Source organism: Carlito syrichta, unplaced genomic scaffold (genome assembly GCF_000164805.1).
Source record: "Carlito syrichta isolate Samal-C Ts95f unplaced genomic scaffold, Tarsius_syrichta-2.0.1 Scaffold314025, whole genome shotgun sequence".
Lineage (NCBI taxonomy): Eukaryota > Metazoa > Chordata > Mammalia > Primates > Tarsiidae > Carlito > Carlito syrichta.
Genome location: NW_007258121.1, coordinates 507,574 through 532,901, shown reverse-complemented (window position 1 = coordinate 532,901; position 25,328 = coordinate 507,574). Strand labels below are relative to the sequence as shown.

General features: G+C 39.0%; 2 protein-coding genes across 4 annotated transcripts in view; one reads left to right on the top strand and one right to left on the bottom strand.

Moving 5' to 3' along the window:
* The first annotated feature begins 4,470 nt into the window (after nucleotides 1-4,470).
* RECK (reversion inducing cysteine rich protein with kazal motifs) overlaps nucleotides 4,471-25,328 on the top strand; it is an 82,013-nt gene continuing 61,155 nt past the window's right edge. For 2 of the 3 annotated variants that reach the window (XM_021718938.1, XM_021718937.1), the window contains exons 1-4: nucleotides 4,484-4,670; nucleotides 15,386-15,444; nucleotides 23,066-23,140; nucleotides 24,509-24,545. In XM_021718938.1, the coding sequence (XP_021574613.1) occupies nucleotides 4,565-4,670; nucleotides 15,386-15,444; nucleotides 23,066-23,140; nucleotides 24,509-24,545 (277 nt within the window). In that variant the 5' untranslated portion in view covers nucleotides 4,484-4,564. Of the gene's footprint in view, nucleotides 4,671-15,385; nucleotides 15,445-23,065; nucleotides 23,141-24,508; nucleotides 24,546-25,328 lie in introns of all 3 variants that reach the window. The other variant, XM_008070817.1, reaches the window with a different exon arrangement.
* LOC103273395 (60S ribosomal protein L30-like) lies at nucleotides 13,475-13,816 on the bottom strand. Its single transcript, XM_008070816.1, has one exon. It carries the CDS (start codon nucleotides 13,814-13,816, stop codon nucleotides 13,475-13,477), a length of 342 nt encoding a protein of 113 aa, XP_008069007.1.

The window sequence follows — 25,328 nt, the reverse complement described above, 5'->3', positions numbered from 1 at the left end:
GGGCTTGCCATGTAGCCCGGGGGGGTCTTGAACCTGCAGGCTCAGGCAATCCACTCACCTCAGCCTCCCAAAGTGCTGGGATTACAGGCTGAGCCAGTGTGCCTGACCATCCTTAGTTTTAAAAAACAGTCTAATCACAAGGAACCTTGATTAGACCTTTAAAAGTCTCTCCAGTCTAAGAAGACAAGCCAAGGACTTACCCAACTATGACTTGCTACAAGGAAAACAAGTTATTATTGAACTTACGTAAATACTGATATTGTCCTGAAAATAAGAATATTTAATACGAGTTTCTAAATTCTGTAGGGAACAGGTAGGGAGAAAAAAGATAAATGTCTTATTTTTGTTTCAAATTGCTACAAATTATAGACGGCTTAAGAGGAAAGAGAAAAAGTGATCCTTACAAATCTGGAAAACAAGACATTAAAAAACTAGCAATGTTAGAAATAAAAAGTAATAAAAATTATAATTATCCTCATCAGTTAATTCAGTCTTATGTAATTCATTTTTATTTTGGGTTAGGAGGTTTATGAGTCTACCAGTTTTCCATTAGAATTTTGAAATTCCTACACAGTACAATAACATGATCTTAAAGTTATCAGAAACTTGAATTTGTCAGATACTTTTTTATGAATCTCTTGAAATTGTATATCATAGCCGTTTGCAAAAGCTTTCAGGAAAGTGTCAGAGTAAAACAATAACTGTCTGTGGATGACAAAAGACAAAATGATTATGGTTAAAGATCTGATGAGAGTTTATTATAATGCAATTGCCAAGGAAATTTGGTTATTTTGCAACACACAGTATTTTAAGATAATATTTAAAACTATGACTTATAACATTATATTAGGATATATCGAATTTCTAGAAAGTTTGCATAATTTTAGAGTATTTATATTAATAATGTATTCTCATACAGATGTAATATAAAATGGTTAACCATCACCTGTATTTGACAATGCTGCCCATTTAATTTAACATATCAAATAAATCTAAGGATGATTTTATAGAGCCAATAAAGCCTCTTAGATATTATCAAAGGTTTGTCTTAAATGTTATACTTAGCAATAGTCAAATTGCGGCACTAATGTAAAAATCAGATCAAGTTTAATGAAACTAGATTTATACAAATTCATCTTACTGTGATCACTTTTGGTAAAAATGGAAATGACTGTAAAAATTATATTTCAGTAGAATACTATAGTGCATCATTATGAAATTCTAGTCATGTTCATTGTCTGTGAGGTTTTGTTACTATCTGTAGACTGGATTGGATTGTGAATTCTTCCAGTTTAACTAAAAACTAAAACTGATGTTTACCCAAGTCCTGTGCTAAAACTGAATGACTTGATAAAAACTTCAGAAAAATCACAAGACATCGTGTATAAACAACTGTCATGCCTGCTACTGTGTGGGTCACTCAGAATGTTCACCAGAACACCTGATGACATAACCAAAGATATTCAATCTGCAAACTCAAGGAGCATCCATCAGATTGCAACTGCCATCTTTGTTCCACCATCTAAAGACATGCTTCAAACTCAAATCTAAAAATCTTTTCAATTAGCTACCCTCCTGACTCAAAAACCAATATCATAATTTGCTATTAATCTTTGGGTCTTTTTGTTTTCATTTAATAATATCGTCAAGTGATACAACCTGAAATTAACAATTAAGCATCAGTAGTGAAATTACCTATATAAAATTAATATAGGCCACAGGGCAAAAGCTATAGAAGAGATCTGTGCCCTGCAAAACTGTGGCTGTGGTTAGAAATAAATAAATCTGTTGTTTCTAAGTTCACTTTCACTTCGATAAGGAGCAATTGATTGGCTTCATGTCCTGACCTTTGGGGAGGAGAGAAGATGTCTGTGAGACTGATAAGCATATTTTTCTTTAAACAATGAGTCTAAAGTCACACGGATCTTCTTGGTGGCATCCTGAAGTTTATATCTGCTGAAGGGCCTGGGCACCTCTAATCTTCAGGGATCCCACCGCCCACATACCTTACTCTTAAGCTACCTCTATAATGGTTTATTGCTCAGGGATCAATAACTGATAATTGTGGGACTTACATTATAGACAGCATATATTATAAAACCTAAGAATTGTGTCTGAGATGTTTTTTAAACTTTGTACTCTGATGGACCTAAGGCTCCACACAGACCCAAGACACATACCAAGAAGATGACTCCAACCATCCTGCAACATCCCTCCTTCCCAGAAACTGACTCTATGGCATGAAGACAGTTTAGACACCCTCATGACTTTACGTCCAATCAGCAACACCCATTCCCTATCCCCCCCCCCGCCCACCAAATTATTCCTTAAAAACTCTAGCCTAAATTCTCAAGGAGGCAGATTTGAGAAATATCTCCTGTTCTCCTTGCTCAGCTGCTCTGCAATATTAAACTTTCTCTACTGTTACATCTGGTCTCTGTTTTTCTGGGCAGCAGGTATAAGAACCCAGTCAGGCTGAAATGGTAGTACTCTAAAATGAGTCTTGATACTTTAACTGCTTAAGAAGGAGGATCTTTTGCTGTTATTGATAAAAAATGTTATTTCTATGTTTATGAATCGGGAATTGCCCCAAATTTAAAGGATCTTAAGGAACAAATAAAAGTCTCTCATCAGATAGGTACTATCTCCTCCACTGATTTATTTTAATAGGTTGAAACTTGGCTCCTGAAAATCTTTATTTAGGGAATTTTTCAGTCTTTGGTTATTCTCCTTGTAGTCATTGTATGTACTTCCCTACTGTGTTGTATCCTCTCAAAGGTTTTAAATGCTTTCTAGTAGCCACTCACACATCAAATGATTGCCATCAGAATTAGACAAAAGAATCCACCAACTCAACTACTCAAGACTGTGATGTCTATGTACTTTTGGATAACTGTGACTACATGACTCTACATCTCAATGCAACTGTTGATAATGATAGCATCTACATGACCCTTTAGCCTGTAGATACATCAATAGTGGTAAGCTAGAATAATGCTATACTATTTGGTCAAACTCCCAGCTTACTGAGAAAATGACCAAAAGGACAGAATTGTTGAAGTGAATTAAAATGGAGATTAGGCCTGAAGAGTCCCTAAGCAGGCAAAGCAAATTAATCCTCATAAGTGACCTAAACCTTGCTTAATTTGCAAACATAAGAGAAATTTAACCTGAGCTATTTCTTGTAAATGCATATATTAAAGAAAAACAGAACTTATGCTCAACCACTCAGAAGCAGCCCACAGACTTATATAACTAAGGACTGTTTAATGAGATAGACTGAATAAGTCAACTTTATAACTGTAACCAATCAAGTATTTTATTTTTATGCTTCCCCATTTACTCTGTAAAAACCTACTTCTTCAACAGAGCAGAGCCCCAGAACCACTTCTGATTTGCAGCTTCTCAATTCATGAATCTCTGTGTGCTCAAATAAACTCTTCAAAATTTTATTGGGTCTCAGTTTACCTTTTAAACAGAAACAAGAGAGTTGTCAAAAAAGATGTTTTAGAAGTATCATGGTAATTTATTGTAAACCCTCCAGGGAGAGAATAAATTTAAACAGATCTAAAAGACATAACAACTAAATATGGATTTTGTTTAGAACTTGAAATTTTGTAAAAAGAAATTATGAGACAATAAAGAAAATGTAAACATTGACTGGATATCTAATAATATTAAGGAATTTCAGGTTTTTACCCGTGGTTATGCTTTTTTAAAAATGAAAGAGAAAAACGAGTTTAATTCAGGAACCCACATACACACAGAGACAATGAATTAGCTTTGCTTGCCAGTGAACCTTCTCAAACATTCTCCACAGTAGTTGCTGGGGTGATGGGTGGAGTGGGACCCACCGCTAATATATCTCTTGAACAAAGTCTGTACTCCTTAGTCTGTAATTCAAGGCTCTCCATATCTAGATACACAAGCATTCTCCCATCCCCTTTTCCTACAGGCATTTAATAGGACATCAAAGGTACACTAAAGCTACATGTGCCAAAGAGCTTTGGTGGCAAATCCATGCCTCAGGCCCTAAGCCCTTGTCGGGGGCCGGGTCTGTGGGGAGGCGGAGGTGTTCTGGGTGACACCCCTTCTTTGGGTGTGAGGCGAGAGTACCGTAGAAGGTACGTGAAGGAGAGAAGCCCCATTTGGTTCAGTCTTGGACTAAGCCCTAGAACTCCGGCAAAGATCACTCTTGAAGCGTGATCTGGAGTAGGTCAGTCTCCTCTCTCAGTAGCCCCATCTGTACACCCAAGGAAGTGGCAGGGGTTTTCTAAGGACCCTTCCAGCTCTGACATCCACTGACGTCCCTCCTGGAGAACGCCGGCTGGTGGACGCGCCACGGAGCCGACACACAGCTGGGCCTCAACAAAGAGCCCGGGTCTGGGGCACGTTCCCGCCCCCAGGAGGTTTTGGAAACTCTGAGCTGCGGGGGGCAGGGCCTGAGCGCGCCGCAGCCAATCGCCAAGCGCCGGGGGCGCCGGGGGCGGGGCCTCGCGCGAGCTGTAGCGGCGGCCAGGCTGGGTCCGAGCATCCTGCGGCTCTGGACCCGCCCGGCCCGGACATGGCGACCGTCCGGGCCTCCGTGAGAGGGGCGCTGCTGCTGCTGCTGCTGCTGGCCGTGGCGGGGGTCGCCGAGGTATCAGGGGGACTGGCCCCGGGCAGTGCGGGTGAGTAACCTCTGGAGCAGCGGTTCGGGGCAGTCGAGAACGGCTGCCTCAGCGCTCCAAGATGGCGCGGGGCAGGGGGCGGGGGTGCGCGCGACCCCCAGACCTGGCTCACGTCCGGTGACCCCGGGTCCAGAGGTCTCGGCGGTCCCCAGGGCGGTGCCGAGGCGGGGCGAGTGAGGAACTCTCTCTGCCCCTAAGAGCTTCTGAACGGTGACCCGGGTTCAAGGCCTTGCTCTGTCGCCCACCGACATGGGCCCCCTGCTCGGCTCTGACCCCCTCGTCTGCCTCCGGTCCCTGTCAGATATGGGTGAAATGCCCTCGCTCAGGATCGTCGCCAGGCTTGGACGGGATTTCGGATTGGCAGCCGCCTTGCCGACGCCCCGGCCAGTTACTGTTACTTGTTACTTGACCCTCACTGGGTTCAGCGAGGCCGACCCTGGTGGCGGGGAGCACCGAGGGTCCCCACAGCCTGTCTGATGAGTGCACCGTCCGTCACTGACAGGGCTGGGGCTCAGGCGGGCGACGTTAATGACCAGTAAGCCCTGCCCACTGGGGGCTGGCAGGCTTGAGAGTTTTAGTGTTGCTCTAGAGGAATTCAAGCAAGGAGAGTTAGGAAGGAAACCGTTCGGTGCTTATCGATGGTCTTCTCCTGCTGGGCTTTGGAGTGCGACGACGCCTGCCCCCCAGGAGCTCTCTGGCTAGGAGATGGGATACAACAGAAGCTTGGAGTAACTTGACTTCAAGGCAGAGGTGTCCAGAGGAGGGAAGGGCTATGTGTGGGTGCACAGAGGGCGAGAGATGGCATCCACCTAGGATGAGAGGAAAATCGAATCATTCCGCCGACTGTACTAGCCTTTAAAAGATGGCTGGGATGTGTACGTGCAAAAGTGGTGCATTGCATTGCTTACGGGGAGAAACACCTTAAAAAAAAAAGCAAAGTCAATCCCGACAAGGTTTTAAGGTAGCTTACAGTGATAAAATAAAGATTTAAAAAGAAAGACATTGCCGGGCTCGGTGGCTCAGCCTGTAATCCCACGCTTTGGGAGGCCGAGGTGAGTGGATTGCGTGAGCCCGCGGGTTCGAGATCCACTTGGGCAACTTGGCGAGACCTCATCTCTACAATAAATCAAAAATTAGCCGGGCGTGTAGCACGCGCCTGTAATTCCGGCTACTTGGAAGGCTGAGGCGGAAGGATCGCCGGAGCCCAGCAGGTCGAGGCTGCGGTGGCTGGGAGTGGCCACTGCACTCTGGTCTGGGTGACAGAGTGAGACTCCAACTCAAAAAAAAAAGAATTAATTTCATGGTCTGTGAATTATATCTCAATTTAATTTTTATAGAAGCAAAGAAACTTGTTTGTTCATAAAGTTCTTTCTTATACCACCTAAAACTCACTTTAGAAAATGATGGACTAGCTTATTTCTAAAGGCCTTTCCAGCTCTAAAGGTCCATAACAACATATAGTTTGCATTGTTTGATAAAAAGAAAAGTCCAAGTTTGATCTAAAAATGAGCTTGTTCTTTGTACTGAATTGTAGGAAGCATATATTGACTGGTTCCTTACATAAAGGACATTGAATAATATAATGGACAAAGGCTTCCACTGTGGATATGTAGAAAGTGCAGAAAATGTTCTTCAATTCTGAACAGAGATTGAGAACACAATATAAAATTGTATTTCAGTGAAGGCCGGGCTTGTATTCTTGCTCAGTCTTCTTTCTCTTCTCCTTACCCCCATCCAAGGCTGGGTACTTTTCTCTCTGGTATAAGGCTTTGCAGGTTATTGACCCTCACCCCCCTACTATACAAGTTTTATCACCCCTGGCTATTCCTGTTTCTGGGGGGTGGAGGTGAGGGAATGCTTCAACTTGCTCAATGATTTTTTCTGTAGTGTCAGGATCTGTGTGTTATGGCACTTGGTAGTAGCTCTGTTTCTATTTAAGATGTTTTGTAAAAGTACAAAAGAGGAAAAGATGTAACATTAAGGGCCAGGTTTCAACAACTTAACATTTAAAGAATTACGTAATAGTAAGCCTAGAATCCTAAAAAAAAAAAAACCGTAATGAATTTTAAATTAAAAAAAGCAAACACCTTTCTGGAGGAAAGTAATAAGAAACAGGTTCTCTTACCAAAGAAGTATCTTGGCCCACACTGTAGAAAAAGCTAAGGTTGGTAATAGACCAGATATGAGAGTTTATTATGGTATGTGGCTAAAAGTTTCTGCCTTGCATCCATAGATTTAAGCAATTTTTCATTAATCATTCTTTTCACTGTATGCTGTTTATAGAAATATGTAGAAAAAGGTCAAGGTGATTTTTATGTATTACAAATGTGGCTTTTAAAAGAGCAAAACAGATACTATGAGGTTTGTCCAAAAAATACTGTATGAGTTCTTATTATATGTTGTCAACCACTATTTTAGGTCTAAAGCCACTGCTCCCAAGCAGCTTACATTGTAGGGAAGGTGAGATAGTAAACAAACCAACGGGGGAGCTGAGAGACAATACAAACATACATAAAATGATTTCTGGGTGTGATAGAACGCTATGAAGGGACTAAGCCAGATGGTAATATGGAGAATTCAATTCTCTATGTGTCAGTGGAGGGGGAGTAGTTCTTTACGTGGAGTTGACAAGAGTGGCTTCTGAAAAAGTGAAGTTTAGAGCTGAAATCTAAAGACTGAGAAAGTCCTATTCTTAGGAAAAACAGAGGTGGGATCCAGAAAGTACAGAGGACTTAAGGCATAAAGCTGCTTACCTCTTACCTGAGAATGTGATTTGGTCCAGTTTATCTTTTGATCTAGGCCAAAAAAAATCATATGATGTTTGCTAAATGATGGGTAGTACTGAAATGTGGTAACAAAGTAGCACAATGAGAGAAATAAAACTTTTTGCCTGTGAAAAAGTTTTTTGTATAACTATTGTTTATTGTATAACTATAGGGTATTATCACTTATTAATCAATAAAATTTTTTGAGCTGAGCACCACTAATTGTATGAAGAAGCTTACAGTCAATCTGGGGATACTGTAGGAGAACCCACACAAAATAATTAAAGAAGAGTTAAATTTTAAAGTTTCCAGTGCTGACTAGAATAGAAGGGTATTAAATAACCAAAAAATCAGCATGACCGGGAGTTGTTGGAGAAGAAAGATTTCTTACCAAGAGTTGAGATGGGATTTAAGCCTTGAAATATGTTTGGGGTTTAGGCCAAAGACTGTGTTCCAAGTAAATGTAGATTTTCTTTGCTAAAATAGTAACAGAAGTTTAGGGGAGGAAAGGCTAGAGTAAGACTTGGAAGATGTAGCATTGGAATAGCAGGAAGCCCTTGATTAGAAGAGTGACGTCATGAAATTTGTATTTAAAAAATGTAATCTGGCAATCATGTTGGCACTAGAATTGAATGAATATAATTGGCTGCTGCAGCAGTGTAATATAAAGCAAGCAATGGAGAAGGATATCTAACTTGTAAATGATTCAGATAAATACAATATATGTCACACAGATAGATAAAGCAGTATGACAAGATGTTAGCAATGTTGAATTGAGGTGGTGAATATATTAGTAATCATTTTGCTATTTGATTCTTCCTTAGTTGATTATATTTTATGTAGCTAAACACATACACCTATATTTAAAGGGATATAAATGTGGCAATTGCATGAATGTATTTATAAGTGAAAGTAGCAGTTGTCATTTAAATGTTTTTAAAGTAATTGTCATTTTCCAAGTTGTTTTGAAAATAAAAATGTGATTAAAAATAAGATTTCACATAATAATGACGCAGGGTCAGATTTTTAAATTAATTTTTAATATTTGCAATAACCTTTTTCCAGTGTCAGCTCAGACTTAGTTTTTTCTCCTCAACAGTGTGAAATATATGTACACGCGTGCATGTGTGTGTATTCTGTTCTAATTTTCTTTTTTTTTTTTTTTTTAAGTTGAGATCTCACTCTCTCTCAGGCTGGAGGGCAGCGGCACATTCACAGCTCACTGTAGCCTTGCCCTCTTGGGCTCAGGCAAACCTTCCATCTCAGCCTCTTAGTAGCTAGGACTAAAGGAGTACCACCACGCCCTGCTAATTTTTTTTATTTTTTGTGTAGAGATAAAGTCTCACTATGTTACCCAGACTGGTCTTGAACTCCCAGCCTCAAGCAATCCTCCTACCTCTGCCTCCCAAAGTGCTAGCATTACAGGTGTGAGCCATTGTGTCTGGCCCTAGTTGTTCTTTAGGAAAACATTAATTAGAGGGAAACTTTATTTTCTTTGGAAAAAACAAAAATGGCTTTTCATTAGCCAAATTGAATTATAACTTTTGGGAGACTTCTGTGGCAAAATTTCTTTTAACTTCAAAAATCCTATAATTCTATGGATTTTCTTATTTTTAGATTAGGATGTATATTTGCCTTTTTAAATCACAGCTGGCTTTGGGAGCTACATTTTTCTGCATGTGGCAGGAGCATGTGCTTCCTATCTTTAGTATACATGTGGCCAAAACCAACCAAATCTTTATGTTTCTAATTATCGGATAACTCAGCTTGCATATTTTCAGGTTACACCAATACCTTCTTAAACTCTAAAATATGGCCTTTAGTAGTCAGTTTTTAGTTTTTATTAATTTTGTAATCATAGACTCCTAGAATAAGAATGCAAGATATGATGCTAATCCTAATGTCTTTAATGAGGATAACACCTGTGCTTTTTATTTTTATGAAATCAAGTTTTATTTTGAACTTTATTTGTTTAATTAATTCTATTTTATGAGAATAAGCAGAGTTTTAAACTATTACTCTTGAAGAACATCCTGGGATCAAATTATAAAACCAAAACATTTCTAGAATTCATTGTCTTCTCTTGTAGAAAACATTAGGCCTTGGAGAGGTTTTTTTTTTCCTTCATTGTAATAGTTGAATGACCCGATTAATCCATTTTCATTGCCCTAAAAAAGATAAAGACTCTTAATTGCCACATTAATTGCATTTGAATTCTTTCCCCCATTCTTAATGATGGCATGTGAATTGATGTCTATTTGTAGACATTTATTTCTTGAAAAATATGCAATGTTAAAGATTCTAATAAGTTTTTATTCTTTTAAAGGTAGAAAAATGTATACTAACACAATAATGCCTAAGATTAAGAATAGGATGTCAAAAATGTGATAGAGCAGATGTCCCCTAGCTTGTTCATGGAAGGTGGTAGTCCTCTCAAAGGAGGATGTATACTATTACATAGAAATGCTTGGTTGGGAGGGGGAAAACAGTTATTATTAGAAGTCTTCAGACTGCCGTATTTCATCTCATTTTGTCAGAAATATCAAAAAGGCTTTTGGAAAGACTGGGAGGAAAAATATGCCAAAATGCCAACAGAGTCTGTGGCCGGACTGTGGAAATATAAATACTTTTTATTCTTACTTGCCAATTTTTTGTGAAAAAATAATTATTTAAAATTTTTAACTTTAGGGGGTCCTATAAATTTGACCTTTACTAGTAAGTAGGAAAAAAATAGGCCTTTATCTTTATAAAATGTTCTGTAGTTGGAGTTTTAATTATAACACATTTTGTGTTTCTGTTCTAAATTGACTTTTGCTTCAAGAAACTTTTTTTCCCCAAAAAAATCTCTATACCCGAATCAGACTCCTGTCTGCCTGATTGTTTACTTTTTGCTAAGTCTTTTTGTGTTTATTGGGACCATATGTTACCCTGAATTATCTGTTCGTGATCAGCTGGATTTTCTGCCCTTGTATGACCTTTGTGTTAGAGGCTAGTAGAAAGTGCCAACTTTTATAGTATTTCAGAAGAGCACATCAGTATCACACAGTATCCTGCCTGCCCTCCTATTCTAATGAGACTAGGGAAATGTAGAAACTCAGGAATTGGAGGCACTTTGGTATGCCATTGCAGGAGAAGTGTTGTAAGAAAGCCTTGAGTGCTTGGGCTCTCTCTTGTTTTAGCACTTCATAGAAAGTAACTACACCTAGCCGGGCATGGTGTCTCATGCCTATAATCTCAGCAGTTTGGAATTATGTATATATGTAATGTGCATATAAACACTCATACACACACATACATAGTTTAAAAAATATGGTGAGTTATATATATTTTAAACCACTGTACCAGATATAGCTGCCTGAAATGTAACATTTTCACTTCCATGTGTCTTTTGACTTGCCAATCCTAAACAGTCTCTAATCATTCCAGCTGTATCTTTTTTTCAGTCTTCTATACTCTAGAACAGTTTCATACTCCTGCTGATTATCTCTATAGCCAATAGCCAATGAATTCCTCTGGGCCCATAATTCTGCTTGGAAACCTTTTTCCCTTTCTTTTATTTGATGTTTCATTCTCTAATTTGATGAAGCGGTGTTCCTTTGAATACAAGTTTGAGAAATATATGCATAGTTGTTTCCTTTCTCTACTCTCCAAAGTAGCTGTTTCAGACCTCTATAGTTTTAACTCAAGCCCACAACCCTATCTCAGTCCTATTTATTTTCAGACCTAATCTTTGTTTCATAGAGAAAATAGATGTTGTCCACTTCCTCTTATTGGTGTCCTTAAATCCTTTCTTCTTGTCTAGACTTTGTCCTACCATCAGATTATAGGCTGGATAAAGTCAGAGAGCATACCTTTTGTTCACTATTGTATTCCTGTCCCTAAACACGATGAACCCACAAGGAATCACCTTGTTTCTCTGTATTTTGTTACACTTGCAACTATATATGCTATATATGCTATAGTTCAGTTCTGCCCTCAAGAGTCAGCATACATCCTACAAGTTTAAAGGGCATGGTCCCCAACAAGATGATCTTTACTCTAGATTCCAGCCTTAGTTCAGGGGTCTCCGGGCCACCCATAGTTTTGGCCAACTGTCTGTAAATCCCAGGATTCTCATTACCCCCTCAAGTTCAATAATTTACTGGAATGACTCACCGAACTCTGGGAAGCACTACACTTAAAATTATGGTTTTATTATAAAGGATACAGTTCAGGAGACCAGCCAAGTAAAGAGGGGAGAGGTTTAAGAGGGAATGCAGAACTTCTGTGTCCTCTTCTCATAGAATTAGGGAACATGTATCATCTTCTCAGCATATCATTGTGTTCACCAACCAGGAAAGCTCCACAGTTTTTATTGGGGTTTCAGTACATAGGCGTGATTGATTGAATTATTGGTCACATGGTTGAGTCTATAGTCCTCATTCCCCTGCTGGAGGTTGGAAGGTCAGGTTGTTATCATGTAGCTCAAAGCCCCAACCCTCTAAACATATGGCTGTTCTTTAAGTGTTGTCAGCCCTCCATCCTGAAACTATCTAGGTGAGACCATGGGGCTCGCCTCATTTGCATAACAAAGGCATCCTTATTACTCCAAAAATTCCAAGGAGTTAGAACTTCCTCCCAGGAACCAGGGGAAAAGGCCAGTCAGACTATTTATTATATAATACTCTACTACTACTCAAAAGTGGAACTCCTCAAAAGAACTGTCTGTGTTCTTCCTTGAATTCTCTCTTGAACTCATTCCAGTCAGGCTTTTGCCTTCACCATTTCACATTGATGACACTTAAAGGTCACCAATATCTTTCCCGTTGCTAAAGACTGTGATCAATTTGAAATCTTCAGTACCTGACAACAGTATCTACCACAGTTAGTGTCTCCTTCTTAAATTTTATTTACTTGGCTTTTTGGACACCATTTTCTCTCTTAATTCTTTTCCCAAACATTGGCCACTTTCTGGCATCTTTAAAGGATAGCATGCAACTCAGATCTCTTCCCTTTCATGTGCCATCATTCAGATACTGTCATGGCTTTAAATATCATATACACAGTGTGACTCCCAAATTTACATCTCTATTTTAGAGACTTCTGAACTGATGTATCCAACTGTGTACTCATTATATCCATTTAGATATCTAACTGGCATCTCAAAATTATGCCTAAAACTGAATTTCTGATCATCTCATCCTCTGCAGTCTCACCTGGTCTTTTCCATTTCAGTTAATGGCACTTGCAGATATTTCTGTCTTTTCACTTTCTTGAACCAAAAACCTTAGTCATTCATTATTATTTTTCTTCCTTGTTCCATGTCCAACCCAAAAGCATTTCCTATTAGCTTATATTCATATATATATATATTTTTTTTTCCTGGCTACTTAATACCACCTCTACTGCTACCACCCTAGTCCAAGACACCATAATGTCTTATCAGAACTACTGCAATAGCTTGCTGACGTTTCTTCTATAGAGTATATTTTTAACACAGGAACCAGAGTGGCTCTCTAAAAATGTTATTTAGATTGTGGCATCTTGCTCAAAGCCCTTCAGTGGTTTTTCCACCCATATCAGAGTAAAAGCCAAAGTCCTTACAGTGGCCTATAGAAACCTGTATGATCTAGTCCCTCTCTCTGCTCTCATTATGCACTACTCTCCCTGTCAGTAATTCTTTTCTAATCACCCTCCTTGCTATTCTTAGAACACACCAGAAACTTTGCACTTGCTGTTCCTGTGTGGAAAACTCAGTGTGGTTTGTTACCTTACTTCCTTTAAGGTCTCTGCTCAATGTCATCTTTTCAGGGAAGCTCCCTAGCCTGCCCTGTAAAATATATAATCTTTGCCACACACACAGCCTCCTTACTCTTTAACCTGCCTTACTATTGCCATTTAGATATCTAACTGGCATTTACCATCTTCTCATATGCATATCCTCTCTCTGTGTGTCTCTTTTCACATATAATAATTATATATGTTTATTTACATCTGCATTATGTATTTATTTATAACATGTTCTGCCAAGTTTTATTATAAAAAACAATTTTGCATGGTTTACTTTTCACCAATTTGTTTTGACATGCTTTTAATAATATCAGAAACACCTGGATCAATGATAGCCAGTGTGCATACTCTGTAGTCTTTTCCATACACTGTGCCCAATTCAATATTATTACCACTGTATTGATGGACACCTGTTTTGGCCAACATAACATACTCTACTTCAGATTTCCTCAAAGCCAGATGGTGGTTGGTGAGGATAACCAGTTTTGCTTTGCCTTGTCGGATCATCTTCAGAGTTTCCTTGTACCCCAGCACATACTTTCCACTTCCCACAATGAGTTGGAGCCTAGAGTTGATGGACTCCAGAGACTTTTTCATCTTTGCAGCCACCATCTTCCTGCTTTAGGTGTGGGATGGCCCCCAACCAAGAGCAGCCACCAAGATGATCGGGGAGCAACATCTGTCTCTTTAATTTCTATGAGAACAGAGACTTACGATCTTTGAATGAATGAATTGATGCTTGGTACTTAATAAGCTGCACATAACATATTTTGTAAGTTAATAAATATCTTGGAGGAAGAAGTATTCCCTGCTTCTTTCCAGGGATAATGTCGTCTCACATACACTTTATTTTATCCTCTTGGGACTCCTCTTGAGAAATTTTTCTATCAGAGAAGCATTAGCTCTCTACTACTTTTTTGTCTGTAAAAAAGCTCAAGTCTTTTCCACTCTAAAAAAATGTGTGTTGGGGGGAGCTTCCTGTGACCCTGCCTCCTCTTGTAACTACCACTTTTATCCTTCTGTCACTACCAGACTTCTTAAGAGTTTATTTTTGCTTTCTTATACTTTCTAACCTCTGGTCTGCTCCCTGATGACATTCACTACTACCAGCTCCATAAAAAGTACATGTAAGGCTCACCAAGTGGCCTTCTAATTCGTAAACCTATTTCCTTTTTTAATCTTCAGTCCAGTATGACTCTTGTACATGACACTAACTACTCCCTCTCCTGTGATGCCACTTTCATGGTTGACCTACCCCTCTAACTATTCCATCTCAATATCTTTCTCTGTTTCTTCCCATGTTTTAGATATTGATGTTCTTTTAGACTGGTGCCACATTCACTTCTCACTAGAAGTTCTCCCTAGACAGTGCCGTTGATTTCCATATACCTCCTTTATGCTGATGACTTTTACATTTGGATCTTTAAGCTTGGCTTTACCTGCACTCCAGGCTTGAATTTTTGCTTTACTGGCATTTCCATCTGGATGTCCCATAGGAACCTCAAATTCTCGTGGCCAAAACAAAATTCACTTTTTATCTTTTGACTTTTTTGGGGGGGTTGGAATCTCACTCTGTCGCCCAGGCTGGAGTGCAGTGGCACACTCCCGGCCACCACAGCCTCGGCCGGCTGGTCTCCGGCTATCCTTCCGCCTCAGCCATCCAAGTAGCTGGAACTACAGGCACGTGCTACCACGCCCAGCTAATTTTTGATTTATTGTAGAGATGAGGTCTCACCAAGTTGCTGGATGGGTCTCAAACCCCCGTGGGTTCAGGTAATCCACTTGCCTCAGCCTCCCAAAGTGCTGGGATTATAGGCTGAGCCACTGAGCCTGGCCTTGACTTTTTATTTTAGATATAATAATAGACTTTTATGGGGTAGTTGCAAGGATGGAATAAAACAAACTTAGTAGAATTCTGGCACTTAAAGAGCACACAATAAATAGTAGCAACTATTATTATATGACTGTCTCCCAAATTAGACTGAGGGCAGAGACCATATCCTCAAAACTATCACTGTATTTGACTTGTTATAGGTGCTCAGTAAAGGTTTGTTAAGTTAAAGTGAACAATAATAATAATAATCTGTTGAATAAATGGTTTGTGTAACTATCTGAGTTAGCTTAGTCATCTTGTTTTTTTAACAGTGGGACAAACATATGATATTTATTCTTTCTCTCTAGGTGCATTGTGTTGTAGTCATTCAAAGGATAACCAAATGTGCCGCGATGTATGTGAACAGGTAAGCTTCCATAATAATTGTAGAGGCTATTTATGTAACTGCTATATTAAATGTGATTGTTTTGGAGAAATCTGGTGAATAGCATCTTAAACAAGTGATCAGAGTTCATGTTGCCAGTAATGGGACAAATTGGCACGTCTGCTGACATGATACACTGAGAAGAAACACAGTATCTTATATAGGATTCCTGCCAAAAATGCATAACCTGAATTATGGAGAAACAGTCAGGTAAACCCAGAATGAGGCATATTTGTTAACCCATACTCTTAAAAAACATCAGTGTTATCATCATCCTAAGTAAATGGACTCAGAAACAGAAAACCAAACACCACGTGTTCTCACTCATATGTGGGAGCTAAATACAGAGATGGGAATAATCAACACTGTAGATACCAATAAGGGGAGAGGGGGTGGGGGAAAGGAGGTTAGCGTTTAGCAACTACTTACAGGACACAATGTTCACTATTGGGGAATGGGCCACCTGAGACTCAATCCCCACCTCTACACAATTTGTTCACTTAATGAATATGCATGTGTACCACCTGAATCTTAAAAAAAAGTCAGTGTTATAAAAGAAAAACTAAGAAACTTTTCTGGAGTAAAGAGACATGGCAGTGAAATGCAATGTGTGATCCTGCTTTAAGTACATTATTGAGATAAGTTGGTGAAATTTGAATATGGACTGAATATTAACTATATTAATTATATCAATACTGTGATGCTAAATTTAGTGATTGTGTTGTGGTTAGGTATGATGTTGTTCTTGTTCTTAGGAGATCCATGCTAGGATTTAGAAATTAATGATCATAATGTCTATAATGATTCTAAAATGATTCATCAAAATAATAGTATGTGATAATATGTGGATAGAGAGAAAGAAAAAAGGAGATATTATAAAATGTTAAGAATGGGTGAATCTTGATGAAGGCTGTCGGGGTATTCATTGTTCTAGTCTTAAAACCTTTCTGTGGCCGGGCTCAGTGGCTCAGCCTGTAATCCCAGTGCTTTGGGAGGCTGAGATGAGTGGATTGCCTGGGTCTGTGGGTTCAAGACCCACCCGGGCAACTTGGCGAGACCTCATCTCTACAATAAATCAAAAACTAGCCGGGCGTGGTAGCACGTGCCTGTAGTTCCAGCTACTTGGAAGAATGAAGTGAAAGGGTCACCGGAGCCCAGCAGATGGAGGCTGCAGTGGCTGGGAGTGGCTACTGCACTCCAGTCTCGGTGACAGAGTGAGACTCCAACTAAAAAAAAACCCAGAAAGCAAAAAAGCCTTTCTGCGGGTTTGAATTTCGATGATTGAGCCTTTTTATGCAGGCTCCACTGAAGCAATGCCTACTTTAAAAGTCCTGCTTTTCTGTCATCATCTTGGTCATGTAGTTCTAGCCTTAGCACTTGGGAGATAATGGTCTTGGTCATCTTTTGGAGCCATTTTCAGCCAATAACCTAGATTCTGTCACATTCTAAAATGGAGAGAGCTACTTCCCTTGGACTGTAACTTCTCTCAAATAGTACTGTGGACTTAGAAATATTTTGTAAGAGATGCTCTGATTGTAAGGCATGACAGTGATTCAGCTCATCTAAATAGTTACTAGAGAATTCAATGATATGTCAAATCACTGTTGCAGATTATGTTTTCTATAAATTTACTGCCAGAAAAATAGCTTTTTAAAGCAAAAATGGCCCATTGGTGGTATAATTCATCATAAGGAAGCTTTTAAAATAGCTCTGCTACTTTTGGAAACATCGCCTTCCTGACTTTTCCCTTTGTTTCTTCTTGCTTTTTCCACTGATATTCCATAGGTGAATGATTTTTAAGAGGTGTCTTGTAATGAGGCACCTGCAGTAGGCAAGGTCTAATTTCTTAAAATCTTAAATATTAGAAATTCTATGATTTGGCTGGGCACAGTGTCTCAGCCTGTAATCCCAGCACTTCGGGAGCCTGAGGTGAGAGGATTGCCTGGGCCCAGGGATTTGAGACCAGCCTGGGCAACTTGGTGAGACCTCGTCTCTACAATAAATCACACACACAAAAAAAAAAAAGAAAAGAAAAGAAAAGAAATTCTATGATTTAGCAAATTAATTTAATATCATTAATAATAAAGAACATTCTTCCCCAACCAAGTTCTTAACTAATTGAGAAATAAGGCAAATAGATCCCAAAATATTACCTTTATTACTAGTTACATGGATGTTGAATGTGGCTTTTATCTCTAGGTGCACACTAAATGACAGAATTAGATTTTTACTCCCAGAGGAGGAGAGGTAAGAGCTGTGTTGCATATGTTCACTTCCTCCTGCCAAACTCAGCAGTCAGCAAAGTCAGTCATCTTGATCATGGGAGAAGTGAATGAGGAGTGTGGAAAGAGGCCAGGGCTGTTCAAACTAGTAGAGCTCACTCCAAATGGAAGGAAATACCACATGAGTGAGGAATCATTATTTCTTCAACTAGGAAATGAAGTCAGGATGAAGTCCTGATGACATTTAGGTTTTGAGTTGGCATGAATAGTAGTATTCTTGATGACTGTGGGAGGTTGGGGAAAAGATTTGGTTTGAAGGGAAGGGGAATTGTTATCTTCACTGTGTGAAGGCAGAGATTAGGAGTTAAAACTTTTGGAATTGGAATTTAGGCAAGAAGTCAGGGCTGGCGGCTTACACAAAATAAGTGTGAGGGATTACAGTGAGGCTGTCAACAGTGTCAGATGCCAAAGAAAAGGAGTCTGAAATCTGAGAAAAGGCCCTTAGTTTAAAAAAAAAAAAAAAAAAAACCCTGTTAGCAGAGATATTCTGGAGCAGGGACTTTTGTTTGTTTTGTTTATGCTGAATTCCTTGGTGCCTAGAACAGTAACACTTAAAACTCTCAATAAATATTTCCAGATTGACTAGAGTGGAGCTAAAAGTCATACTGCAGGAATTTAAATTTTTTAAAATAAAAATGTAAATTTATTATGTAATTTTTCAGACTTACAAAAATGTGTTTTATATATGTATATCTTCCCAATTATATTCAGTTCTTTTAATATAGGGAGTGGGTCTTATTTCTCTGTTTTGTACTCATCCCTCACTTATGCAGGCTGATCAATAATGTCTGCAAGTTGATTGATGAAGAAATGGATGAAAGGAAAAAGCTGGAGAAGTCAGTAAGTCAGTGCAGGAAATTAAGATTTATTTTAAGATGAAAGGGCTTTGCTTGTTTCAAGACAAAGGGAAAATGAGTTATGACAGAAGGAGGAGATAAGTATGGGTAAAAAACTTCTCAAAATTCAGGATTGTAAATGCTATGATTTGATTATTACTGCCTTGGATGATGTACAAGTTTGGTTATTAAATTTTTTACTCTGAGATGATTTGCATAATTACAGTGTATATTCTGAATAAGCATTCATCTTTCTTTCTAAGTGTGATTACCAGTTGCTTAGTAAGAAAAGTGACTTTTTTTTTTTTAATTTAGAAAATAAATTAGAGCGAGAGAGAGAAAGAGGAGATTCACCTCCCCAAGGTAGGGGAGGGAACCACAGCTTAAGAAAACATGGCTTGGGTATAGCTCAAAGAGCACATGTCCCACACCATAGTTTAGCAAGGCAGTGACTGAAAAGTGACCTCTTATATTCAAGTCTACCTTACTGTCTGGAAGTATATACAGTGCATGCTGATTTCTTTAAGCTAAATGTATTCATAAGAAGTATATGTTTATCAGTTACATTCATTCTACTTTATAGAATCATAATTTTTTTTTTAGTCAGAGTTTTTACTCTGTTGCCAAAGCTGGAGTACAGTGGCACGATCATGGTTTGCTGCAGCCTCCAACTACTAGGCTCAAGCAATCCTCCTTTGTCAGCCTCCCAAGTAGCTGGTACTACAGGCATGTGCCATCACATCCAGCTAATTTTTTGGTATTTTGTAGAGACAAGGTCTTGCTGTGTTGCCTAGGCTGATCTCAAACTCCTAGGCTCAAGTAATCCTCCTGTCTTGGCCTCCCAAAGTGCTGGAATTACAGGCATGTGCCACTGTACCCTACCTAGAATCATACTTTTAGAGACAGAGGGAGCCTGATAGATTATATAACTTTGAAACTTTGCTTATTAGCTATTCAAGAAACTACAACCTGAGAGTTAAATGTAGAAAAATGTTTCCTTATGTGCCATACCTTGTGCTATATACCCCTTTGCATGCATTATTTCACTGAATTTTTACACCAAGTCCTTGATGGAGGTAATGTCATTATCTGCATTCTATAGATAAAGAAATTGAGATATAGAAAAGTTAACTACTTACCAAGGCCCAAGCTAGTAGTGACTTGAAGAGCAGAGACTCATGCCCAAATGTGACTGATTACAGAGTCCATACCCTTAGCCACCAGTATATAACTACCTTCTTTAAGGTCTTGTAGGTTGCCCAATGTTCCTCAGAGTATATCCAACTTTCAGGTCCATGTTCTTTTCATTGTTCTAACCTGTTTCAGGTGTTTGTAGATTTTTTACTTTTGTTTTTGTTGTTTTTGAGGAGAAATGGAATTGGGGAAAGAGAATGAGTGAGATGGCAGAGCCTTCTCTGTGCTTCTTCCTGTTCCCCTACTAGTGTCATGGACTTGCTTGCTTCCTTTTTCTCTCTGCCTGCCTGCCTTTCTTTCTCTCTCTCTCTTTGTCATTCTTTCTTGTCTTTCATTGTTCTTCCTTTATTCGTTGATTTTTTTCTTCTCTTTTCCTTTTATCTTTTTATAAAAGTGGATAATTTCAAGTATATACAAAAGGTAGAGAGAAAAGTATAATAAACCCCCATATTCAGCCTCAACTTTATTAAGTCATGACCAGTATTTCATTTATAGCTCCCTGTACTCTTCACCTCCCCGTTTTATTGAGGCAAATTTATATTGAAGCAAATCTCATTGTCATTATTTGATTCATAAATTTTCAGTCTGCATCTATAAATTATAAGAACTCATTTTTTCAGAAAAAACATAACTACAATACCATAATCACTGCTTTGAAAATGTAATATTCCAGTATCTAGTTTTTATTCATATTTCTTAGTCATTTCATAAGATTTTTTTGTTGCGTTTTGATTAGAATTCAAGTGCTATATATGCATTGCAATTGATGATATGTCTTAAATATTTTTTTATTTGTAGGTTTCTCCTTGCAATTTTTTTGATAAATAAATTTAGTCATGTATCCTGTAGAGTTTTCCACAGTCTAAACTTTGTTATTCACATCCCCCGGTGTCATTTTAACATGTTCTTCCTTCGTTTATATTTTTTAGTAATCGGTAGTTAGATTTAGAGCAAAGCCTCCGATGGTGCTTTCTATAATGATGAAAATATTTTATACCTGTATGATAGCCACTAACCACATATGCCAAGTGAACACTTGAAATGTGCTTTAAAAAACTGAAGAACTTGCCGGGCTCGGTGGCTCAGCCTGTAATCCCGCTTCTTGGGAGGCTGAGGTGAGTGGATTGCCTGAACCCGTGGATTCGAGACCCGCCTGGGTAACTTGGTGAGACCTCATCTCTACAATAAACCAAAAAATTAGCCGGGCGTGGTAGCGTGTGCCTGTAGTTCCAGCTACTTGGAAGGCTGAGGCAGAAGGACTGCTGGAGCCCAGCAGATCGAGGCTGAGGTGGCCGGGAGCGGCCACTGCACTCCAGTCTGGGCGACAAAGTGAGACTCCAACTCAGAAAAAAAAAAAGATTGAAGAACTTGAATTTTAAATTGTATTTAATTTTTTTTTTTGAGTTGGGGGGTCTCACTCTATCACCCAGACTGGAGGGCTTGGCATGATCACAGCTCACTGTAGCCTCGACCTCTTAGGCAGGCAGTCCTTCCTCCTCAGCCTCCTGAGTAGCTGGAACTACAGATGCACACCACCATATCCTGCTAATTTTTTTACTTTTTTTGTGGAGGCAAGGTCTTGCTATGTTGCCTAGGCTGGTCTCGATCTTCTGGGCGCCAGTGATTCTCCTGCCTCAGCCTCCAATGTTGGGATACAGGTGTGAGCCATGGCACCCAGCCTGTGTATCTTTAAAACATGCCCTTCACTGCAACTTTGAACTCCTGGGCTCACATGATCCTCTCACCTCAGTCTCCTGAGTAGCTGAGACTACAGGTGTGTGCTATCATATCATGTCTGGCTACTTTTTAAATTTTTTGTAGAGATGGGTCTCACTATGTTACCCCAAGTCTGTCTCGAACTCCTAGCCTCAAGTGATCCTTCTGCTTCAACCTTCCAAAGCACTGGGTTTCCAGACATGAGCCACTGCACCCAGCCTGATATGTGTAATAATTTATAATTTACTGAGGCACCAAATTATAATTACATGAATTAAAGTCCTGTTTGGAAGGGAGTAATTTAGCTTACTGATTGAACTGTGTCAGCTTCTCTGCATCAGTGTTAAAAAACTGCTTTGTCTCTAGATTATGGCATTTTATGGAGAATATATGTGTCATAATACTATTCAAAAATTTAATCTTCACCAATATCATGGGACTGACATTGTCTATTTTTTATCATTATTGGTCGACTAAAAGTTGATTTTTAGAATATTTTGAAATAAATTTATCTTTTTTTCTTTTTTACTCTCTCTCTTATTCGCTGCCCCTCAAACAGGTTGGTAGCCTGGGTGTCTCCACTTTAGATCATTAGAAAAGGATCTAGACTTGCTCTATTTGAACTTTCTTGTTTATTTGTCAAACTGATCAGCCTTTTAAGAAATATTACCTCAGCTTAATTTAGATGCTTCCAAAGGTTTTCTGCTTATAAAAGGAAGTTGGAAAAAATAGTCTAGACACCTGAAAAACCTAGAAGATAATAAATTCTACCTCTTTTTATTTCCTATAGAACAGCAGTCCCCAACCTTTCTGCCATCAGGGACCGATTTCATGGAAAACAACTTTTTCCACAGACCAGGGTGGGGGGGTGGTTTCAGGATGATTCAAGCACATAACATTTCTTGTGCACTTTATTTCTATTATTATTACACTGTAATATATAATGAAATAATTATAAAATTCACCATAAAAAAAGAGGCGTGGACAGAAGTGGCAAATAAAATAGTGGGCAGACCATGCACTAACTGAAATAAATGGCAGGTTCTAACTTAAAGCCTGCCACCAGATGCAACTGTACAATTGAAGTACATCAACTCACTTGCCATTCACTGATAGAGTTTTGATATGAAACTGCAAGCAATTCATTTATTATGGTCTCTGTGCAGTCAGACCTCATTGCTAATGTTAATCTGTATTTGCAGCCCTCCCCAGCACTAGCTAGCATCATCACCTCAGCTCCACCTCAGATCTTCAGGCATTAGATTCTCATAAGGAGTGTGCAATGTAGATTCCCTTGCCTGTGCAGTTCACAATAGGTTCCCTTGCCTGTGCAGTTCGCTCTTATGAGAATTTAATGCTGATGCTGATCTGAAAGGAGGCACAGCTCAGCAGTGAGACCAGTGATGGGAAACAGCTGTAAATACAAAGGAAGCTTTGCTCACCTGCCGCTCACCTCCTGCTGTGCAGTCTAGTTCCTAACAGACTACAGATGAGGGATGGGGGGGGTTGAATGGTTGGAGACCCCTGTTATAGAAAAATACCACAAAACCTTTTTTTTTTTTTTGGGTCAAATAGATTTTTTCCTCTAAAAGTGAATCTCGATTAAAACATCTGTTGCAAAGAGCCCCAGATTATTGCCCAGAAACAATGGTAAGTCTTGTTTAAGTCTTGTTGAACTTAACTGTGGAAGATTTTTGTCTAAATGAAATCATCTAATGAGCTACTTTTACATTTAACAAATTTTTATTTATTTGTTTGTTTATTTATTCATTTGAGTTGGAGTCTCGCTCCATCACCCATACCAGCGTGCAGTGGCATGCTCATGACCACCGCAGCATCTATCTGCTGGACTCAGGAGATCCTTCCACCTCAGCCTTCCAGGTAGCTGGAACTACAGGCATGCGCCACTACACCTGGCTAATTTTCTGATTTGTTGTAGAGATGAGGTCTCGCCAAGTTGCCCAAGCTGGTCTCGAACTCCTGGGCTCAGGGAATCCTCTGCCTTCACTTCCCAAAGTGCTGCGATTACAGGTGTGAGCCACTGTGCCTGGCCAGATTTTTTTTTTTTTTTTTGTCCCACCCTCCCCCCTCCCTGGCCAGATTTAACACATTTTTAAATGTGATTGGGATTTGTGGTCAAAGTAAAGTGTGAAGTTTAACTAATTACTTTTTTTTTTAATCAATATTTTTTATTTTGGTTTTGTGGGGTACAGTTAAGGGTTAGGTGTACTAACTAATTACTTTTTTAAAAATCTTTATACAGATTGCCAGATTGTATATTATCTTTCATCTTTTATTGTCTAGTCTTTGGTATAGGTCTAAAAGCAATCTTAAATATAAATGAGTTCCTGTGTTTAAATTCTTATTATAACATTTTATCTGGAATTTAGAATTTTATTTATTGTATTTGACTAATTTTATGAAGCCTATAATAACTAAATATTACCTTCATCTTAATTTTGAAAAGTTGGATTTGGGATCAGGGAAAATATGTGACTTATTTCTATTGTTTCACTTTCTGGCGTACTCTTGATATATTGCTTACTTATCTGAATGAGGTAACTTAAAATGTCTCTAATGCTTGGGCTATCCTTAGTGTTTGGGATGCCCAGGTGCCAGGTCAAGTAAACCTGAGCTTGAATGCAAGAGGCTCTTTAGATATGGTAGCTTGTATTATGTGAAGGGACAAAAAGTTGATGGTCAACTGGTTCTGACTGACACACTCTCCTTTAGTCTGCAGACACTTTTATCAATTTGCTTGAAAGGAGTGATGTCTAAGTTACCAATACATACTAGACTTATCCTTAGTGCTCTTAGATGGGAAAGTGGAAAAGAATAAACACTATTTTATATCTCAGCTTTCCCTGAGTAGCTAGTTGATGTGCATATAATCTTAGAACATTGACTATATAGACATAGCTATAATCAAAGTAGCTGTACATAATTTCTGTAGAAATTAATTGTCATATTTAGGAACTGGTTATCTACATAAAAGCCTTTTGATGATTACAATTTTAGGTTGAAATTTGGAGTTGCATGAATTCATCTTTGCCAGGTAAGCAATAGAAGTGCAACATTTAGCACTTTAATTTTAAACTTGTGAATGTAAATTCTGTGTTGTTGTCTTATAACCTAATCTGTATGCTGGAGTTTCTGTCCTGATGACCTTCCCATCGGCACCCAAATTTTCTTTCTTTTTTTTTCTTTTTTTTTCTGAGTCGGAGCTCATTCTGTCCCCCAGGCTGGAGTGCAGTTGCACACTCTTGGCCACTGCAGCCTCCACCTACTAGACTCAGGTGATCCTTCCACCTCAGTCTTCCAATTAGCTGGAACTACAGGCATGTGCCACCATATCCGGCTAGTTTTTTAATTTATTGTATGGATGAGGTCTCGCCAAGTTGCCCAGGTATCCTCTCACCTCAGCCTCCCAAAGTGCCGGGATTATAGGCGTGAACCACTGCTCTGGCCTTCAAATTTTCAAATACATAATTTGATTCTAATTCATTCAGTCCTTAATTTTGTGCTCTTGTCTTCACTTCTACCATTCTACTGAAACTAATCTTTGAAAGATCACCAGGATCTCATGATTCCTAGATCTTGGGACTTTTTCTCCTTTCTTTGACTTTTCTGTAACACTTAATATCATTGACCACTACCTTTTATTGACCACTACCTCCTTATGACTCCACCTTGGTCTCAGAACCTTATTCTCTCTTCCCCTTTTACCTGCCATAAGGACTGTAGTTATTCCTGAGTAGTCTTCCTCCCTTGTCTTCACACTCACCCTGGTAATCGCATTCCTTCCCAGAACTGTTAACTAATCAGCTCTACAAAGGAA